Source organism: Mobula birostris, chromosome 6 (assembly GCF_030028105.1).
Source record: "Mobula birostris isolate sMobBir1 chromosome 6, sMobBir1.hap1, whole genome shotgun sequence".
In the NCBI taxonomy this organism is placed as follows: domain Eukaryota; kingdom Metazoa; phylum Chordata; class Chondrichthyes; order Myliobatiformes; family Myliobatidae; genus Mobula; species Mobula birostris.
This window is the reverse complement of record NC_092375.1, coordinates 37,600,926-37,618,782: the sequence shown is the minus strand read 5'-3', so window position 1 is coordinate 37,618,782 and position 17,857 is coordinate 37,600,926. Positions and strand designations below refer to the sequence as shown.

General features: G+C 44.1%; 1 protein-coding gene and 1 long non-coding RNA gene across 4 annotated transcripts in view; one reads left to right on the top strand and one right to left on the bottom strand.

The window, feature by feature from the left end:
- LOC140198947 (uncharacterized) overlaps positions 1 to 11,550 on the top strand; it is a 179,460-nt gene extending 167,910 nt beyond the window's left edge. For both annotated transcript variants that reach the window (XR_011886296.1, XR_011886295.1), the window contains exon 2: positions 10,380 to 11,550. This is a non-coding gene — a long non-coding RNA (uncharacterized lncRNA). The remainder of the gene's footprint in view (positions 1 to 10,379) is intronic.
- LOC140198945 (E3 ubiquitin-protein ligase DZIP3-like) overlaps positions 1 to 17,650 on the bottom strand; it is a 107,993-nt gene extending 90,343 nt beyond the window's left edge. Inside the window, exon 1 of one of the 2 annotated variants that reach the window (XM_072260242.1) lies at positions 16,804 to 17,650. In XM_072260242.1, the coding sequence (XP_072116343.1) occupies positions 16,804 to 16,816 (13 nt within the window). In that variant the 5' untranslated portion in view covers positions 16,817 to 17,650. The remainder of the gene's footprint in view (positions 1 to 16,803) is intronic. The other variant, XM_072260244.1, reaches the window with a different exon arrangement.
- Between the last annotated feature and the right edge of the window lie 207 nt (positions 17,651 to 17,857).

The window sequence follows — 17,857 nt, the reverse complement described above, 5'->3', positions numbered from 1 at the left end:
TTACAACCATGGTGTATTCATTCAGATCTCTCAATGAGTGTTTGAACATGGCCCTGTCCACTGACACAAAGCAATCCTGTATCGTTGCTCTGCCTCCCGCGACCACTTCTTAGTTGTCCTAATGTCTGCGGCCTTGCTTTTCAGGCTCTGCTTGTAAGCAGGTAGGAGGAGGATAGCCAAGTGATCCGAGTTACCAAAATGCGGTCTGGGCAAGGAATGGTAGCCATTGCTTATCTTAGTATAGCAGTGATGTAGTATGTTGGGAGCTCTGATGCTACAGATTATGTGATGGTGATAAATAGGCAGGGTTTTCTTCACAAACCTGGTTGAAGTCTCCGACTATAATTTGAAATGCATCAGAATGAGCTGTTTCTTGTCTGCAGACGACATTATGTAGTGTCTTGAGTGATTACTTATAGTCAGCCGCTGGCAGTAAATAAGCTGCGATCAGGATCACAGAAGAGAACTCCTGAGGCAAATAGAATGGTCTATATTTGACCATTAGGTGTTCCAAGTTGGGGGAATACGCGTTTGACAAAACCGCCATGTCAGAGCACCAACGAGAACTGCCCATAAAATACACTCTGGTTTGACTGCTGCATCCACTGTGACAGCAGTTAACCAAGTTTCGATATGGCAAACAACTGAAATGTTTCTCATGTACCCCTGATACAACAGTCTTTCCTTCAGATTGTCAAGTTTTATTCTCCAGCATCTGCACATTCAACAACAAGGTGCTGGATAGAGGAGCCTCATCACCTCTGTATTTCAGCCTAGCCTGGATTCCCTATCTCCTGCCATGCTTTTAGCCATGGTGATGAGCCTTAAAGACACTGTACCTGACTGGTCCAGGTTCTTCAGTTGATCGTGAGATATGAAGATCATTGAGATAATTTGAAAGCCCATTGTTAAGAGGAATTTTACATGCTACAAATTGCAGCAAAAGTAATTCAAAAGAAGTATAAAGAGGAAATCTGGAACAATTTTGTGCAACCCAATGTTGCCAATGATTGCTGGTGCCATGCTGAAGTTGGATGTACTCTAGAGAAAATAGCCAAGTTTGTCCAACCTCTCTTTATAGCTAATGCTCTCGAAACCAAGCAGCACCCTGGTAACCCTTTCCTGCACCCTTTCGAAAGCCTCCACATCCTTCATGAAACGGGTAACTAGAATTGCAAAGAATTCTTGAAATGTGGCCTCAGAGTTTTACAGCTGCAACATGACTTCCTTACTCTTGTAGTCAGTGCCCTAACCTATGAAGACGAGCATGCCATAAGCCTTCCTTACCACCTTGTCTGCTTGCGTGGCTGCTTTTAGTGACTTGAACCCCAAAACCACTTTGTATATCAATTCTGTTAAACGAAATGCAATGGGCCTCTCCAATACTTTATCCTCTGCCGGATTCACTGCTGGTACTTCACCTTCCTCACGTCCAGCAAGGATCGGAAGATTGCTTGTCTCCAGCCTCCAGATCCTGCCTCCAACTCCAGTGGCCCTCAATGTCTCCATTCCACAATCCCTACTGCCTCACGCTTAGACCTCAATTCCATCAAGTGCACCCAGATTACAAATCTCTCTGAATATATCCCCAGCCCAACAGCTCTAGACACCTCTGTAGTGGTGACACTACCATCGCCAACACCGGTTCCAGTGATTCTGAGCAGATTCAGAACCTGGATTCCACCGCCATCAAAGCCAGTCCCTGCGACCCAGGACACCTTCAAACTGCTAATTGCGTAACCTCTAACTCTGGCTCCAGCCTGGACCTTCACCGACAGCGCCTCCAGGTTGAGACTTTATATGCTGTTGCTGGAACCCAAATCTCCCCTTACCCCACCATCAACCTGCAATCCCGTGTCTCTCAGGCCCCACCGTCAGCTCTTGCGTCCTCAGAGCCTCCACCGTCTTCCTACCCCACCTTCCCTGAACACCCAACACACCTCTCTCCTCAGAAAAACAACCAATCATCTTCCCCCTTCTGATCCCAGTTCTCATCCATGCCGGGTCTTCACACAATTCCCTCTAACCTTCCCCTTTCTGAGGCAGAACGTTTTGTCATCAGTAAGGGCCTTATCTTTGTCCCCATGTCTGCACCTTAGCGAGTTCTGCGCCTGCTAAGACATCAAACTCCATGCCTTCTTCTTTGGCAAAGACCGTTCTGTCTGCACTGATGACCCCTTCTCCCGTCTTCAACCCTCCTCCACACTTCAAGCACTCTCGATTTTTTCAATCTCTTTAAGTTCCCTGGTCCCGATTGTCTCATTTTCTCTATGGATGTCCAGTTCCTATACACTTCTATTCCCCATCAGGAGGACCTTAAAGCTCTTGTTTCCTTCTGGACAATAGACCCAAGCAATTCCCCTCCACCGCTGCTCTCCTCCGTATTTTGGAAACGATCCTTAACCTCAGCAATTTCTCCTTCAGGTTCTCCCACTTGCTTCAAAGCCAAGGCGTAGCCATGGGCACTCACATGGGTCCCAGCTATGCCTGCCTTTTCGACTGCTATGTGGAACAGTCCATGTTCCAAGCCTACACCTGCATTGCTCCCCAGTTCTGCCTAGGTTACATTGATAACTGCATTTGTGTGGCTTCCTGCACCTGTGCTGAGCTCACCAATTTCATCAACTTTGCCTCCAGCCTCCACCCTGCCCTCAAATTTACCTGGTCCATTTCTGACACCTCTCTCCCCTTTCTCGATTTCTGTCTCCATCTCTGGAGATAGTTTATCTACCAATCTCTTTTATAAATCCACTGAATCTCACAGCTATCTGCACTATATCTCATCTCACCCTGCTACTTATAAAAATACGATTCCCTTTTCTCAGTTCCTCCATCTCTGCTGTATCTGTTCTCAGGTTGAGGCTTTTCATTCCAGAACAACTGTGATGTCCTCTTTCTTCAAAGAAGAGGGCTTCCCTTCTTCTACTATCAATGCTGCTCTCACCTGCATCTCTTCCATTTCACACGTCTGCTATCATTCCATCCCATCCTCCTGCTGCCACACCAGGGATAGGGTTCCTCTTGTCCTCACCTACCACCCCACTAGCCTCCACGTCCAACATGTAATTCTCCTTAACTTTCACCATCACCAATGGGATCTCACCACCAGGCAAAACTTTCCCTCCTCCCCCATTTTCTGCTTCTGCAGGGATCACTTCCTATGCGACTCCCTTATCCACTTGTCCCTCCCCACTGATCTCCCTCCTGGCACTTATCCCAGCAACTTTCAGGGACCCCTATCAGTCCTTCCAGATGATGTGACACTTCACCTGCGAGTCTGTTGGTGTCATCTACGGCATCCGGTGCTCCCCATGTGGCCTCCTGTATATCTATGAGACTCGATGTAGATTGGGAAGCACCTATAAAAGGCGAGATATCCCAGTGGCCACCCATTTCAATTCTACTTCCCATTCCCATTGCGACATGTTGGTCGGTCCATGGCCTCCTGTACTACCAGGATTGAGGCCACACTCAGATTGGAGGAGCAACACCTTATATTCCATCTGCGTAGCCTCTAGCCTGATGGCATGAACATCGATTTCTCAAACTTCAGGAAACTGCCCCCCTTTCACCATTCCCCATTCCTGTTTCCCTCTCTCACCTTATCTCCTTACCTGTCCATCTCCTCCCTCTGGTGCTCCTCCCCCTTTCCTCACTTCCATGGTCTCCTGTTCTCTCCTGTCAGGGTCCCTCTTCTCCAGCCTTTTATCTCTTTACCAATCAACTTCCCAGCTCCTTACTTTACTCCCTCCCCTTCTCCCGGTTCCCCTATCACCTGCCACTTTGTACTTCTTCCTCCCCTCCCCCCACCTTCTTATTCTGATATCTCTCCTTCCATTCCAGTCCTGATGAAGACTCTCAGCCTGAAACGTCGACTCTTTGCTCTTTTCCATGGATGCTGCCTGGCCTGCTGAGTTCCTGCGGCATTTGTGCGTATGTGTGAATGCTGTTAAAGGTCCTGTCATTGACGGTACATGTTCCACTTACATTTGACCTCTAAGGTGCAATGCCTCAGACCCCGTCAGCCATTTCTCTGCCCATTTATTTGACTGTAACTGATCTGCATCCTTCGATAGCCCGCTAAACTATCCATAACTATAGCAATTGTTGTGTCTAGAAAATCAGTAATCCAACCCACCTATCAGTTTCATCCTTGTCATTTATATATATACCGGAATGTCACCGGAATAGTCCGGTGACAGCATGGATAGACAGTGGACAGCCAGGAAAGACTGGCACCGGGGGTGTCAGGATTGGCATTCCGGGCACCAGCTCAGAAGAGCACCCACCTCTTGAAGCTTCTAGTTTACATGGAGAAACATACCCTCGGGGTCCTCCGAGAGGGAGGGAGAATGATGGACCCAATCGAACGGATACAGTTAATTACAGGGAACAACTACAACCAAGAGCTAGGATAAGAGGCTCTGAGTGTCCAGTGTGTTGGTGTGGGAGAGCATTTTCCAGCATTAAAGGTTTATGAGTCCACCAAGCAAAGTTGAGGTGCTATTCCATCCCAGTGGATGAAGATGAGATTACTTCACTAAGCACAGATGATGTGGTCTTTTCAACCACTGATTCACAAGCCACAGCGATTGGCTCTGGAGAGAGTCATCATACTCCAGGTCAGACGAGAGATAACCCAGGTCAGGTTTCAGACCACGGTACCCAGGTAGATCCTTCGCATGATGGCGGTGGTGAGGAGGTAGAGAAGAAGAGGAAGGTCAAGTGGCCAGCAATGGCAGATGAGAAGGCTTGGCGTGTATTTGATGGGGATATCAGTATGATGTTGGAGAACACGCTCAGGGAAACATCAAAGAGAAAGTTGGAAGTGATAGGCGATATGATTTACGACGTTGGAAAGCACAGGTTTGGTTTGGTTGAGTTGAAAAAAGCAAAGCCTACACAGCAACCAAGCAGGTGCCAGAATGAGATTAGTAGGTTGAGGAGAGAGCTTAGATCATTGAGACAGAGGTGGAAGGTAGCAAGTGAGGGTGACAAGCCAGGGCTTGCTGATCTCCGAGAGCATTTTCGAATCAAGTTAGCATCACTCCGTCGTGCAGAGTCACAACGTAAAAAGAGAAAGAAGAGAGAGAAGGCAAGAAAGTCGTTCTTTGAGAACTCTCACGAGTTCACAAAGAAACTGTTTGAACAAAGTAAGAGTGGGCAGCTTAACATCTCTCAACAAGAACTTAAGGATCACCTGGCAAGCACTTACTCTAACGAACAGCGGGAGGCTCCTTTACTTGACATTTCAAGGCTTGTGAAGCCTACCAAGCCAGGAGTGAAGTTCCATCTGTCAGAGCCCAAATTGGCAGAAGTTGAATGGTTCATCAGAAAGGCAAGGTCAGGCTCAGTGCCAGGACCTAATGGAGTGCCGTATAAGGTGTTCAAGAAGTGTGAAGAGCTGAGGAAATACTTGTGGAGATTGTTAAAGGTGGTGTGGAGACAAGGTGTTGTTCTTTTGTCATGGAGTGAGGCTGAAGGAGTATACATCCTGAAGGAAGAGAATTCTTCTACATTGAATCAGTTCCGACCAACTTCACTCCTGAATGTAGAGGGGAAGATTATATTTGGCATTCTGGCAGAAACAATATCTTCATTTGTGACAGAGAATGGATTGGTAAATACATCTGTGCAGAAGGCAGGAATACCAGGCTTCCCAGGATGCCTTAAACATTCTAGTATGATATGGCATACCATCCAGGAGTCGAAAAGGTTGAGAAGAAATCTGGCTGTAGTTTGGCTTGATCTGGCAAATGCATATGGTTCTGTTCTCCATGTCCGAAATGAGTTTGCGATGGAATTCCTATGGATTCCTGCTAAGGTGAAGAACTTTGTTATGCAGTACTACAACGATTTCCGGATGAGGTTTTCCACTCAGCAGTTTACAACTAGGTGACAGAGCTTGGATGTTGGAATCCCAATGGGATGTGCGATTTCAGCCATCCTTTTTGTGTTAGCCATGGAGGTCATTGTGAGGGCTGCAGAATCAGTGGGACCAGGTGTCGCACTTGATGGCAGAGGGGAGTTACCACCAATACGAGCGTTCATGGACGATCTCACCCTTTTGGGTCCCAGCACGGAGGCAGTGGAAAATGTACTATCTAGACTCAAGGAGCTAATGGATTGGGGAAGAATGAAGTTCAAGACCAAGAAGTCAAGGAGCCTTGTTCTTTGGAGGGGAAAGCTGGTTGACTTTCATTTCACCCTTTGTGGAGAGGAGATTCTATCCATTGAGGATCAATCAGTTAAGAGCCTTGGGCAATGGTACACAGAGGAGCTGAGAGACACCAAGAGGGTTCAAGAGACAGGAGAACAGATCAGCAGAGGTCTGATGTCTGTTGACAAGAGTGGCTTGCCTGGAAAGTTGAAGTTGCGGTGCATTGCAGTATGGACTGATGCCACGGATAATGTGGCCACTAACTGTCTATGAAGTGGCAATGTCCCACGTTGAGGCAATGGAATGGAAGATCAAGAAGTATGTGAAGAAGTGGCTTGGAGTACCAAGCAGCCTCACCAATGTTGCAATCCACAGTAGCCAGACAAAGCTTACCATCCCAGTGCAATTCCTTGTGAAAGAGGTCAAGGTAGCCAAAGTAAGATCATTCTTGATGCTTCGAGACTCAAAAGACCCTGTCATCAAGAACACCCAGCCAGATGTGAGATCAGGCAGGAAGTGGTCAGCCTGTGTAGCAGTTGATGAGGCAGAGTCTAAATTGAAGCACAAGGAGACGGTTGAGACTATCAGGCTAGGCCGCCAGGGACTTGGATTGACAACCCACAAGTGGTGGTCATCTTTTACAGGTAAGGAGCGCCATGAGCTTGTAACACAAGAAATACGAGAGGTAGAAGAGGAGAAGAGGTTAGCTAGAACAGCTGGCCTGGCCAAACAAGGGGCTTGGACCTGGTGGGAAAGTACTGAACAACGACATCTATCTTGGAATGTTCTGTGGCAGGTGGAACCGCTCTGCATTTCTTTTCTATGCAGAGCAGCGTACAATCTGCTCCCAACACCTGCCAACCTCAGCACCTGGTATGAAGATAAGACAGACAGGTGTGCTGCTTGTGACGAGAAGGGAACACTTCAACATAATTTGAGTGTATGCAGAGTCAATCTCTCCAGCAGCATGTACACCTGGAGACATAACAACGTTCTCAAAGTTGTAACAGAAGCAGTTGAGCAGAGAGTACTGCAGCACAACTTATCTCATGCCCCATGCTGCACAGAACATCACATATCATTTGTGAAAGAAGGCTCCAAGTCAAGGGTGTACAGTGCAGGCTCACGATCAAGCATACTTTCTTCAGCCAATGATTGGTGTGTCAAGGCTGACCTGGACAGGAAAAGCAGTTTCCCGGAGCAAATAGCTTTCACCACATTGCATCCAGATATAATCGTATGGTCTGACACCAGCACAGAAGCGGTTATTGGTGAACTCACAGTCCCCTGGGAAGACAACATCAATGAAGCCCATGAGCGCAAGTTAACCAAGTATGCAGAATTAAGATCAGAATGCAGGGACAGAGGGTGGAAGGTCTCGTGCTATCCATTCGAAGTAGGCTGCCGTGGGTTTATTGCTTTCACTCTCCAGAAGTGGCTACGTGACCTTGGCATCACTAGAAGAGAGATCAAGTCAACCAGCAGGGCTGTAGCTGAGGCAGCAGAGAAAGGATCAGCATGGGTGTGGACCAAGTATGTCCAGAGGGGCAGATAGTCAGACAGTGTATACATCTTTTGCAAACCCTTCAATTAGTTGCATAGACACCCGAAGAGCAGACTACCTGTTGGATGGAAGTGACCAACAACTCTGATAGAGGCAGATGTCAAGTTTTTAAGCTCACCAGTAGGAGGTGGTGCTTTAGTACTGCTGGCCCACCACCTCGAGGGAGTCTTGATCATAAGCGGGCCGAAACTCCTGAAGACAGGTGGCAGATCAACTGATGATCCCACTGGTGATAGGACAAGACAGTTAACATCTCAGTCCATGTGTATTTTTAACACACTACATCTCAGAAACAACATAGCACTTATCCCTGCAGTCATAGACCTCCTGCCAACTGCGTACCCAAACTACCAAGTCACTGTGGATCCCATATATTTCAATCATCTGAATCAGCCTGCCGTAATACATTCTTCAAAATTATTGGTTTAATTTGTTCCAATCACTTAGAATAATCTGCTGCAAAACAACAATATTTCATGACGTGTCAGTGATAATAAACCCGATTCTGATTATGCGTTTCTACATTTCATAATAAAATTGACAATACTGATTTATAAAAATAAACCACAAGAAATTGTTAATCAGTAAATGAGCAACCAAGGGGAAAGTTATCACTTCTTCACCGTCAACTTGCCTTTCCTTAAGGAGGCATAGATGTTCTTTATGTATGTGGCTATACGATGTTGACCTTTAACTCAATCCCTCTCTGCCGGCTTCAGAGAGTGCCACTGTCTCACAGCCAGTGGAAAAGGTTTGAACTCCACTGCTGTGTATGTGTGGAGATTGTGCATTCTACCATTATGGTTTCTCTCATGTGCTCAACCTGCTTCCCTGATCCCAAAGCTGTGCTGGCAAATTAAATGGCTGTTATAACTTGCCTCAACCATTGATAAAAGGCTGGCGAATCAGAAGTGTAGCTTAGAGGGAGGGCCAGATGTACAGAAACCTGAAGTCCCCCACCACAGATTCAACAGCAGCTGCTTCCATTCAACAAACTGGCACAACTGTAATCAGTACAGTTTAGAAATACTGGGACCATTTTGATAATTTTGCACTGAAAATTTAAACTTTGTTTTTTGTTATCGTTGTGTTCTTGTAAAATTTTATGTTTTTTCTTGAGAATGATGCTATGTGCCTATGATCCTGCAAGTAAGTTTTGCAATGTACCTGTGCATACACCGTACTTGGGCATATTAACAATAAACTTGACTACGACTTTGAATAAGTAGGGGAAGGAAACTAATGGAAACGGTCTGAGAACTAGAATAGACATAATGGAAAAATCACAAGAAAAATTAAGAAAAAATAGATTTTGCTAAGAAATTTTGGTAAAATTGTCGAGCTCAAGCTAAGGCAAGTGGTTCCCAAACTTTTTGGGTTATTGCCCTCTTGGTTCCAAGAACAAGTGCCCAGCATCCCCTCCCCTCCATTACATAAACATTTTCAGGACCATCTGACTTCAATCATTGAAACTGTTCATCTAAATTGGGAATAACCAATAAGGTGGTTACAAAAGGGGAAAAGGTTTCTTTATTTGGCAAACACAGAAACATATACAACACGAATTTGACCAGTACTGGGATATTGCATACAAGTCTGATCTGACACATCTCACAAAGCTTGTGATTGCGTAAACAAGATACCAACGACATTTACAAAGGTGTAGTCTGGATTTAAAAATGTAGATATGACGAAAGACTGGTTAGCCTGGGGTGTCTGCTTCAGAACAGAGGAGGCTGAGAAAAAAATTTAGTTGTAAAATATAAAATTCATAAAAATTTAAATAGTTGACAGGAAGAAAAAGCATGTTTAGACAGGTTAGAAATAATCCAATGCTTCTAATAGAAAGGTCGGTACTCAGGCAACAAATTGGTAGACAATTGAAAGGAGAGATGTCTATAACTTTTAGAACAAACAATGAACCCAATCTGTCCATATCAATTAAACTGTTCAGTGAAATGCCTTCTCATTATTGAGGGCTACAATGTTCCTCTGAGCCAATTCTCAGTTACATTTCTGATACTGTCCTCACTTTAACCATTTTCCCAGTTCCAGTCGGCTTATTTTCACCATGGAGATTGAATCCCTCTGCACCACCATCCCATCAGCAGGTTAGCTTAAGGGCCTTTCCTCAAACAGGCGCAACCAGTTCACTCCACCACCAGCTCCATTTACCTGGCTGAACTTGTTTTCATGCCAAACTACTTTATCTCACATTCCATTCACCTCCCCCAAATCAAGTGCATGACTGTGAGAATATTTCTTCTTTCAGTCCTATTCAGGCCCTTTTTTCTCATCCCATTTCTCAGTAAGAAAATGAATGTTTCAATGCCACCTCCTACACTTTTTCACAACTCGTCAGTGTTGGTGTATGAGCCACAAGTCGTGACGCCTCACATACAAGAGTGAGATGGGACACCTGGTTTAAGAGATGTAACAACAACCACCTTTTGCTCAGTTATCAGTAGAACTAAAGAACGGATTGTTGACTTCAGGAAAGAGGGTAAATGTGCCAATCCATATTGGTAGTTCAGCAATGGAGAGTGTCAGCAGCTTTAAATTCTTGGGCATTAGCATATCAAATGACCTGTCTGGGCACAGCACATTTAGTAGATGCAATCACAACAAAGCTGTTACAAATCTTTTCTTTTTTAGATTAAGGACGTTCAGCATGTCAGCAAACACTCTACGAACTTCTACAGATGTACTGTTGAAAGTATCCTGACTAATTGCATCGTGGTCTGGTACAGGTATTCCAATGCACATGAATGTAAGAAGCTTCATGGAGTAGACTCAGCCAATATGTATCCTTCCCCTTCATCTCTAATGTCTTTGAGGTACTTCTGCAAGAAGGCAACATCTGTCACCTAGATCCCCATCATCGGGACCATGCCATCTTCCTGCAGTTAACATTGGACAGAAGATACTAAAGCTTGAAGTTCCATGTCACCAAGTGTGGAATTTCAAACTTCTGTACATCCAGAACCAGTCTGTACAACATTAATCACTACTTCTCTACATCAACACTGTGACTACTTTGCATTACAGTTCTTTCTGGTTAAATTTGTGTGTAACTTACAGAGTCATAGAAAAGCACAGAAACAGGCCCTTTGGTCCATCTAGTCCATGCCAAAGTACTAAAACGGCCTACTCCCATCTGCCTGCACAAGGACCATAGCCCTCCATACCCCTACCATCCATGTACCTATCCAAGTGTCTCTTACGCATTGAAAACAAGCTCGTGTGCATCACTTGCGCTGGTATTTTGTCCCACACTTCAGGGACCTTCCCCTCACATTCCCGGTAAACTTTTCATCTTTCACCCTTAATCCATGACCTCTAGTTGCAGTACCACCCAACCTCTGTGGAAAAAGCCTGCTTGCATTTACCCTATCCACACCTCCTCTCACCTTCATCCTCCTCTCACTTTCACTGGCCCAACTTTGATTTATTGTTCCTTTCTCTCATCTTCTGATCTCCCAGAGGTACCACACATTCTCCCACTACACTCATTTCATTTCCCCGCCTCCTATTCCTATTTCCTTTCTAATTTTCCTAGCTTTGATGAGAGGATAATGATCTGAAATGTGAACCTGCTCACTCTCAACTGTCAATGCCTGACCTGCTGAGTATTTCTAACGTATTTTTATTGCACAACCAGAGAAGTGACTCAAAGTCAAATAACCAGAGTGATTGCGAATGGTTGTTTGCTCAAACTAAGATTGATGTTGATGTTCCCCAGGGATCAGTGCTGGAAATTTTGAGTGTTTTGATTGTCATTAATAATTTAAATGGATGCACAAAGTAAAATTTCCAAAATTTACAACTGAAGTAAAGTCAAATGTGTACTAAGCATAGCAACAGACTGTGAAAAGGCAGTCTCCTTAGGTTGGCTGAGGAGACAGATGAGTGACAAATGAACGTTAATACGGAGAATTGTGAAGAGATCCTCTTTGGTACAAGGAGGAGAAACTACATAAAGCAAAAGGCATATTATTTAACAACAGTGCAGAAAACCAGGGCCTATATGCGTATTTACATTAAATCTTGAAAGTACTAGTTCATAATGAACATTTTCAATTTTACTACATGTTGGGGCAAAAATGCATAGCACCTGGGAAATTTTGGTTGAGTCTATATACAAAACTCAGTGTAGCCACATGGGAAATACTGTGTTCAGTGTTTCTCACACAGGGGTCCAAGAGAGTGCAGATACAATGAGGAAAATTAGCTTTCAGATTAGACAAGCAGAGATCTGTTCTCCATAGATCAGAGAGATGAAAGGTGATTTGGTAAAGTGTACAAAATCTAACTAGTTTTAGATCAGATAAAATGGTGACGAATTATTCCATAAGTGTATGACTCCATCACTGCAGGGACACATTTGAAATTTTCCTGGAAAGATATAATGGGAATAAAAGGATAACTTTTACTTTTTAACCAGATATTAGGTAGGACCTAGAAGTCATTGTCCATAGAGATGGTCGAAATAAAATTGATTAGGTCATTCATGATCATAAGATATAGGAGCAGAATTAGGCCATTCAGCCCATCAAGTCTGCTCCACCATTTAATCATGACTGATTTAGTTTCCTTCTCAACTCACTCACCTGCCTTCTCTCCGTAATCTTCACACCCTCACTAATCAAGAATCTATCAACCTCCACCTTAAATATGCCCAATGACTTGGCACAGCCATCTGAGGCAATGAGTTCCACAGATTCACCACCCTCTGACTAAATAAATTCCTCCTCATCTTAGTTTGAACCCACAATAATAAGCAATTATTGTCTCAGGGTGGTGTTCAGTCACAAAGTGCACTTTCTGCAATCTTCCATCGAAGTCTGACGCAAGTTTGAGGAAACATACTTAATCTTTCAGCAAAGGCATTTTGACTTTCTAAACTCAGTTCAGTATACAACCTGCTTTTCCTTCAAACTTGCTCTGGGCCAGGGGTTTCCAACCTTTTTTATGCTGTGGACTAATTCCATTAAGCAAGGGGTCTGTGGACCCCAGGTTGGAAATCGCTGCTCGTGACCATCTTCTATCATTGTGTTTTTAATCATCAAAAGTTCAAATCAATTTTATTATCAAAGTACACATGTCGCTATGTCCTATCCCAAGGCATTCACAGTAAATACACTGAAACACAATAGAATCAATGATAAACTACACACGACAAACAACCAATCTACAAAAAATAATAAATTGTGCAAATACAAACAGAAGAAATTGTCATTACAATACTGCCCTTATATTCATACAGTCATGTGTCACAGAGCTTTCCTTTTGTTCTTTCCAGCCCTTTTTAAATTTTCTACATTTTAATTTTTTTGATAACTCTTTTACGGAAAGTCTCTTGTTCCACCCTCCACTGAAGCTATCTGTCCTGAGTATTTTCCGTAGCTTTTTTAAAAATTCTGATTTGTATTTTCTGTGAATTTTGAACAGAAGGGAACATTGCAGTTCTGTTTCAGATTGACCTCCAAACTCCAATGTCCTAGGCTGTAATAGCATCACGCTAACCACTATGTTGTGTTTTTTTTTTTCTGTCTAAGGTGTATTAGTGACATTACCTTCCAAGTAATGCTTCATTTTACTCTAACCAGATCTTTTTTTCCATTCTCCACAATCGTTAACAGATCTGGCAGTATCTCTTTTCTGGATTTGTACAGTCAGACTCTTCAGTCTCACAGCACAAAAATGGGCCTTTGAAGCCACCAAGTCCATTATGAGGCACCCATTTACAATTATTCTGTATTTGTCAATTTTATGCACTTTATTTTCATCCAACGCTTTCCCTCCAAAAACTCAGAAAGGGGACTGAACCTTCCCTAACCCACAGTTCACACTTCAAATGATCTGCAAAAATACATCATCGTCCCATAGCAAGAGAAAAGGTGTAAAACCTTTCCCTTACTCCACTTAGTCTCCAAAACATCCCTCCAATTGGTCACTTCCTTGTACTTTTCAGACATACACACACACACAAAATGCTGGAGAAACTCAGCGGCTCGGGCAGCATATATGGAGGGAAATGAACAGTCAGTGTTTCAAGTTTATCAGGACTTGAACTTTTCATTTCATGTACTGTGTTCACCGCTCACAATAGTCTGCTCTGTGTTAGAGACTAAACACAGACTCCATAATTTCTAGGGGGAAAATTTCCATTGGGTTTTTAAGTGTCTTTCCAGATGTTTTAATATTATGCCCCACTGTAACCTTCGTCTATAGTCTCCAAAACTGTGTTAATTCAGCTCTTTCTACAGACATTCAGCTGTAACACTGAATTCAATAATTTCAGATTAAAATCATATAAACAATAATATAATCATATAATGGTAGGAATCTGGTACCTGGCCCTCAAGCACACTCCAGCATTTAAAAAGATCAGGTCTGAGCTGTTCATAACCTCAACACATTCCCATCTACCCCAGTAAAATTCTCCCCCCCCACCACCAATCAATTCACTAACAGTACCTTAAAAACTCAAAGATACTGCCTCCACTGCCCTTTGAGGACGAGTTCTAAAGCCTCACTGTTGAAGGGGAGGTAGAGAAATCACTTCTGCTGTATCTTAAATGGGCAATACCTTACTTTTAAACAGTGACCTCTTGTTCTTGATTCTCCCACAAGAAACATCCACCTTCAGTTTGCGAAGACCCCTCAGATTCTTGGATATTTCAATCAAGTCACTCTCAGTCATCTAAATTCTAATGGATACAAATCGAGTCTGTGCTTGGAGGCAACTTGACCACCTCAGTCATCAGGGTGGCAAACCTCTGAACTTCCTAAATGTTAACGTCTTTAAGAAGATCGATACTTCAGTGTATTTCAGGGGTGGGATCAAAAATACTCCATATAACTGGAGCACACTGAAGTTCAGTTTCACCAGCTATACACAATATATTCTGTTAGCTCTCTGTATCTGCAAAACGTGTACAAGGACACACAGATCCCTCTGCATTGCAGAAATATTTTCCATTCGTCTACTCTGTAACGGATAATTACTCCACTACTGTTACTTATACTTCATCTAGGTCCTGCCTCTGATTTATTTTCTTGTTGAATTACCATCATTCAAGGGAATAGAAGATATCGTAAAAACTCAGATCAGCCAAAAATCACTGTTCTGAAGACCCTCTCAAAGGATCGTCCTCTTGTTGTGGCGAGGAGACTTCTGAGTCTCTGAGATTGCGAGTCCCCAAGACTGCAAGAGCAATACCGTCTGGAGTTCAGCCATCTGGCACTTAGCACCTGGTAACAATGAAGTCAAGGAGGCGGTTCTCAGCAAAGATCAATCCAACCAAGCCCTCGAAGATGATTACACATTAGAATGGCAGCAGAAGACTACCGCAGTGAAGGGTCCACAGACATCTTGCATTTCATGCTGCTGGACCCTGACCCCCACGTTAAACAAAGCCATGCACAGGCATTCTCCATTGACAACTACTTGGGTTGAGTGATCGCACTAATACTACTCGGGTGATGCAAGGTCATCAGTCTGAAATGTTAACTCTGTTTCCCTATCCACGTCTGATGCTTTACTTACTGAGCATTTTCAGTACTTCCTGGGGTTTTTTTTTGGTTACGCCTTTTTTTAATCTTCCATTTCCCACTAACTACAAAGGAAGTTAAATAACACTTATTAAGCGAGTGATGAAATCAAATAAAAGCACAGTTCGTGGAAACAGCATATTATTGCTCACTGGCCCAGTATCTCAAATGTAGACGATCTACCTTTCTCTACACTGAATTCAAAACTGAGAACGGCTTTTAAAAGTCACTTCCACATAGCTACACTAAATCATCAGTCTGGGTTACATTAGGTTCTGGTTGAATCTGTATCTTCTTATTACTCAGGGAGGTGTCACCACCGATGCATAATTTGTGCATTATCCTCATGGGCTGGGATAGTACTTTCCACCTACAAATCCAGCTGCACCTTGGCTGGTGCAAATTAAAACTGAGGTAGTATTCTAGGTGGTGGTGGTTGGGGTGGGGGGGGTGGTTGCTGTGAATAGCCACATGACAGGGATGATAGGGGGTACAACCCCTGGTAACACATAAAAAGCCTCTGGACAAACACTTGAATCATTGACATGGAAACCCACGCACACATGGGAAGAATGCATAACTTTCTTACAGAGGGCGCCAGAATTGAACTCCAATGCCCCGAGCTGCAATTGCACTGTTGCTCTACCGTGGTGCCCCAATGATCTGCTTCCACCAGACAATTCAGACGACCTAGATTCAGATAGCTCTCCCTGCGACCACGTGGATTTTACTGTCATACCACAAGGATGTGGGCTGGTGGGTTGATTAACGTCACTGGAAATTGCTCCTTGCACGCAGGCAAATGGTAGAATGGAAGGGGGGTGGGGGAAGGATGTGCACTTGATGGTAATGTGTGGGGGGGGAATTATAGGAAAAGTAAATGGGGGAAAGGGTGGGAGTTATGGTGGAACGGCACTGTTTTAACGAACCAAAATAATCAACAAAATCATATGGAAATACTCCAGTTATTTTATTCTTCATTCAGAAGGGAGCTAAATCGGAAGCACCGCAAACTAAACTACATGTTTAGTTATTTCTTTTTAAGATTCTGGCCGCCAGCGGTACAATAACGGTGCTTAAGAAGAGTTTCAAGCCTGGAAACAGAAAGCTCCTGTTCGGATGAGAACAAAGGATCTCCTTGCGGAACCTGGATCGCTTCCAAGAATTGAAGGCCAGCCTCCATATTAATTTCAAAACTGGATCCTGCTGAAGGGTCTCGGCGCGAAACGCCGTTTATACTTTTCCATAGAGTCTGCCTGGCCTGCTGAGCTCCTCCGGCATTTTGAGTGTACTGTATTACTTTGATTTCCAGCCTCTGCAGATTTTTTCCTTGTTGGGTGATTCATCCCCGATGTTGCTGAGTTGCCAAATATAGGCAGAAATACTTAATTCGAATTGCAACTAGCTATTGGTTGAGTTAGAGGAAGCTCATGTAAACAATTCAGTTACTATGCAAGTTAAACCTCGCCATTTGACACAAAAGTACACGGGAAAATTACGACAGAAGACGGAAAGCTATTACCTTCTCGAGCCATAACTCCTCTCGGAGACCTTCGTAGAGAGTGTTAGCAAACCACTGTTTCCGGGTTACTCTTGCTTCCCGTTTGACTCATGAACAACGAATGCGAAAGAGCCGCAAACCCAACAGCCAGTCATGTTTTATGTAAACTGAGCCGCCCCGCAGATATATGGTATTGAAAAGCGGCATATCATGGGGAATTTTGCACTAGCACAGATGCAAAGCCCGACTGTAATAAGATCTTCTAAAGCTTGTGGTAGATTGAAGCTTTATGTAAGAATCAAACTGAAAGGATTGGGGGGGGGGAAGTAGTTTTTCTTTACAGAATTATGGAATCGAGTTCTTTCGAGGTTCAATTAGTTTCAATTCACTTCGCGTAGCGATGTGCAGGAAGGGCGGCTCTCCCGCGAGTAAGCAGAGGGAAGAGCTACACACGCAGATTACTGGAGGAACTCAGCAGCGATGGAAAAGAGCAAACAAGTGGACATTTCGGGCCGAGACCCTCCATCGGGATCAGCTACACCAGCGGCCGCTGGGGCTGGAAACCGCGACAGGAATTCAGCGGGTCGAGCGGAGGGCGGTCTATGTAAAGAGGAAACTGCCGATGCGGGAAACCCAGAGAAACTCCCACAAAATGTCGGAGCTACTCAGCAGGTCGGGCTGCAATTATGGAAGAGCCGAGTCTTTAATCCTACGCCGATGCCGACTGGTCTGCCGAGTTCCTCCGGCATTTTGGTAGGGTCCATATTTTGCTGTGTGCCCCTGCCTCGGGACTGGGAAGGGAAGTGAGAGGGAGGGTGAAGCAGTCAATAGGTGATTGATGGAAACTTTTTTTTAAACTGGATAGTGACGGAGGTTGGTGATCGCCAGACTAGACAAAATAGGACCATCACAATCAAGAGAAAAATCTGTTTATGGGGAAATCCAAAGCAACCCACCCACAATGCTGGAGGAACTCAGCAGGCTAGACAGGATTTATGGAAAAGGAATACAATCGGCGTTTCGGGCCGAGACCTCGGCATCAGTACTGGAAAAAAGATGAGTCAGAGTAAGAAAG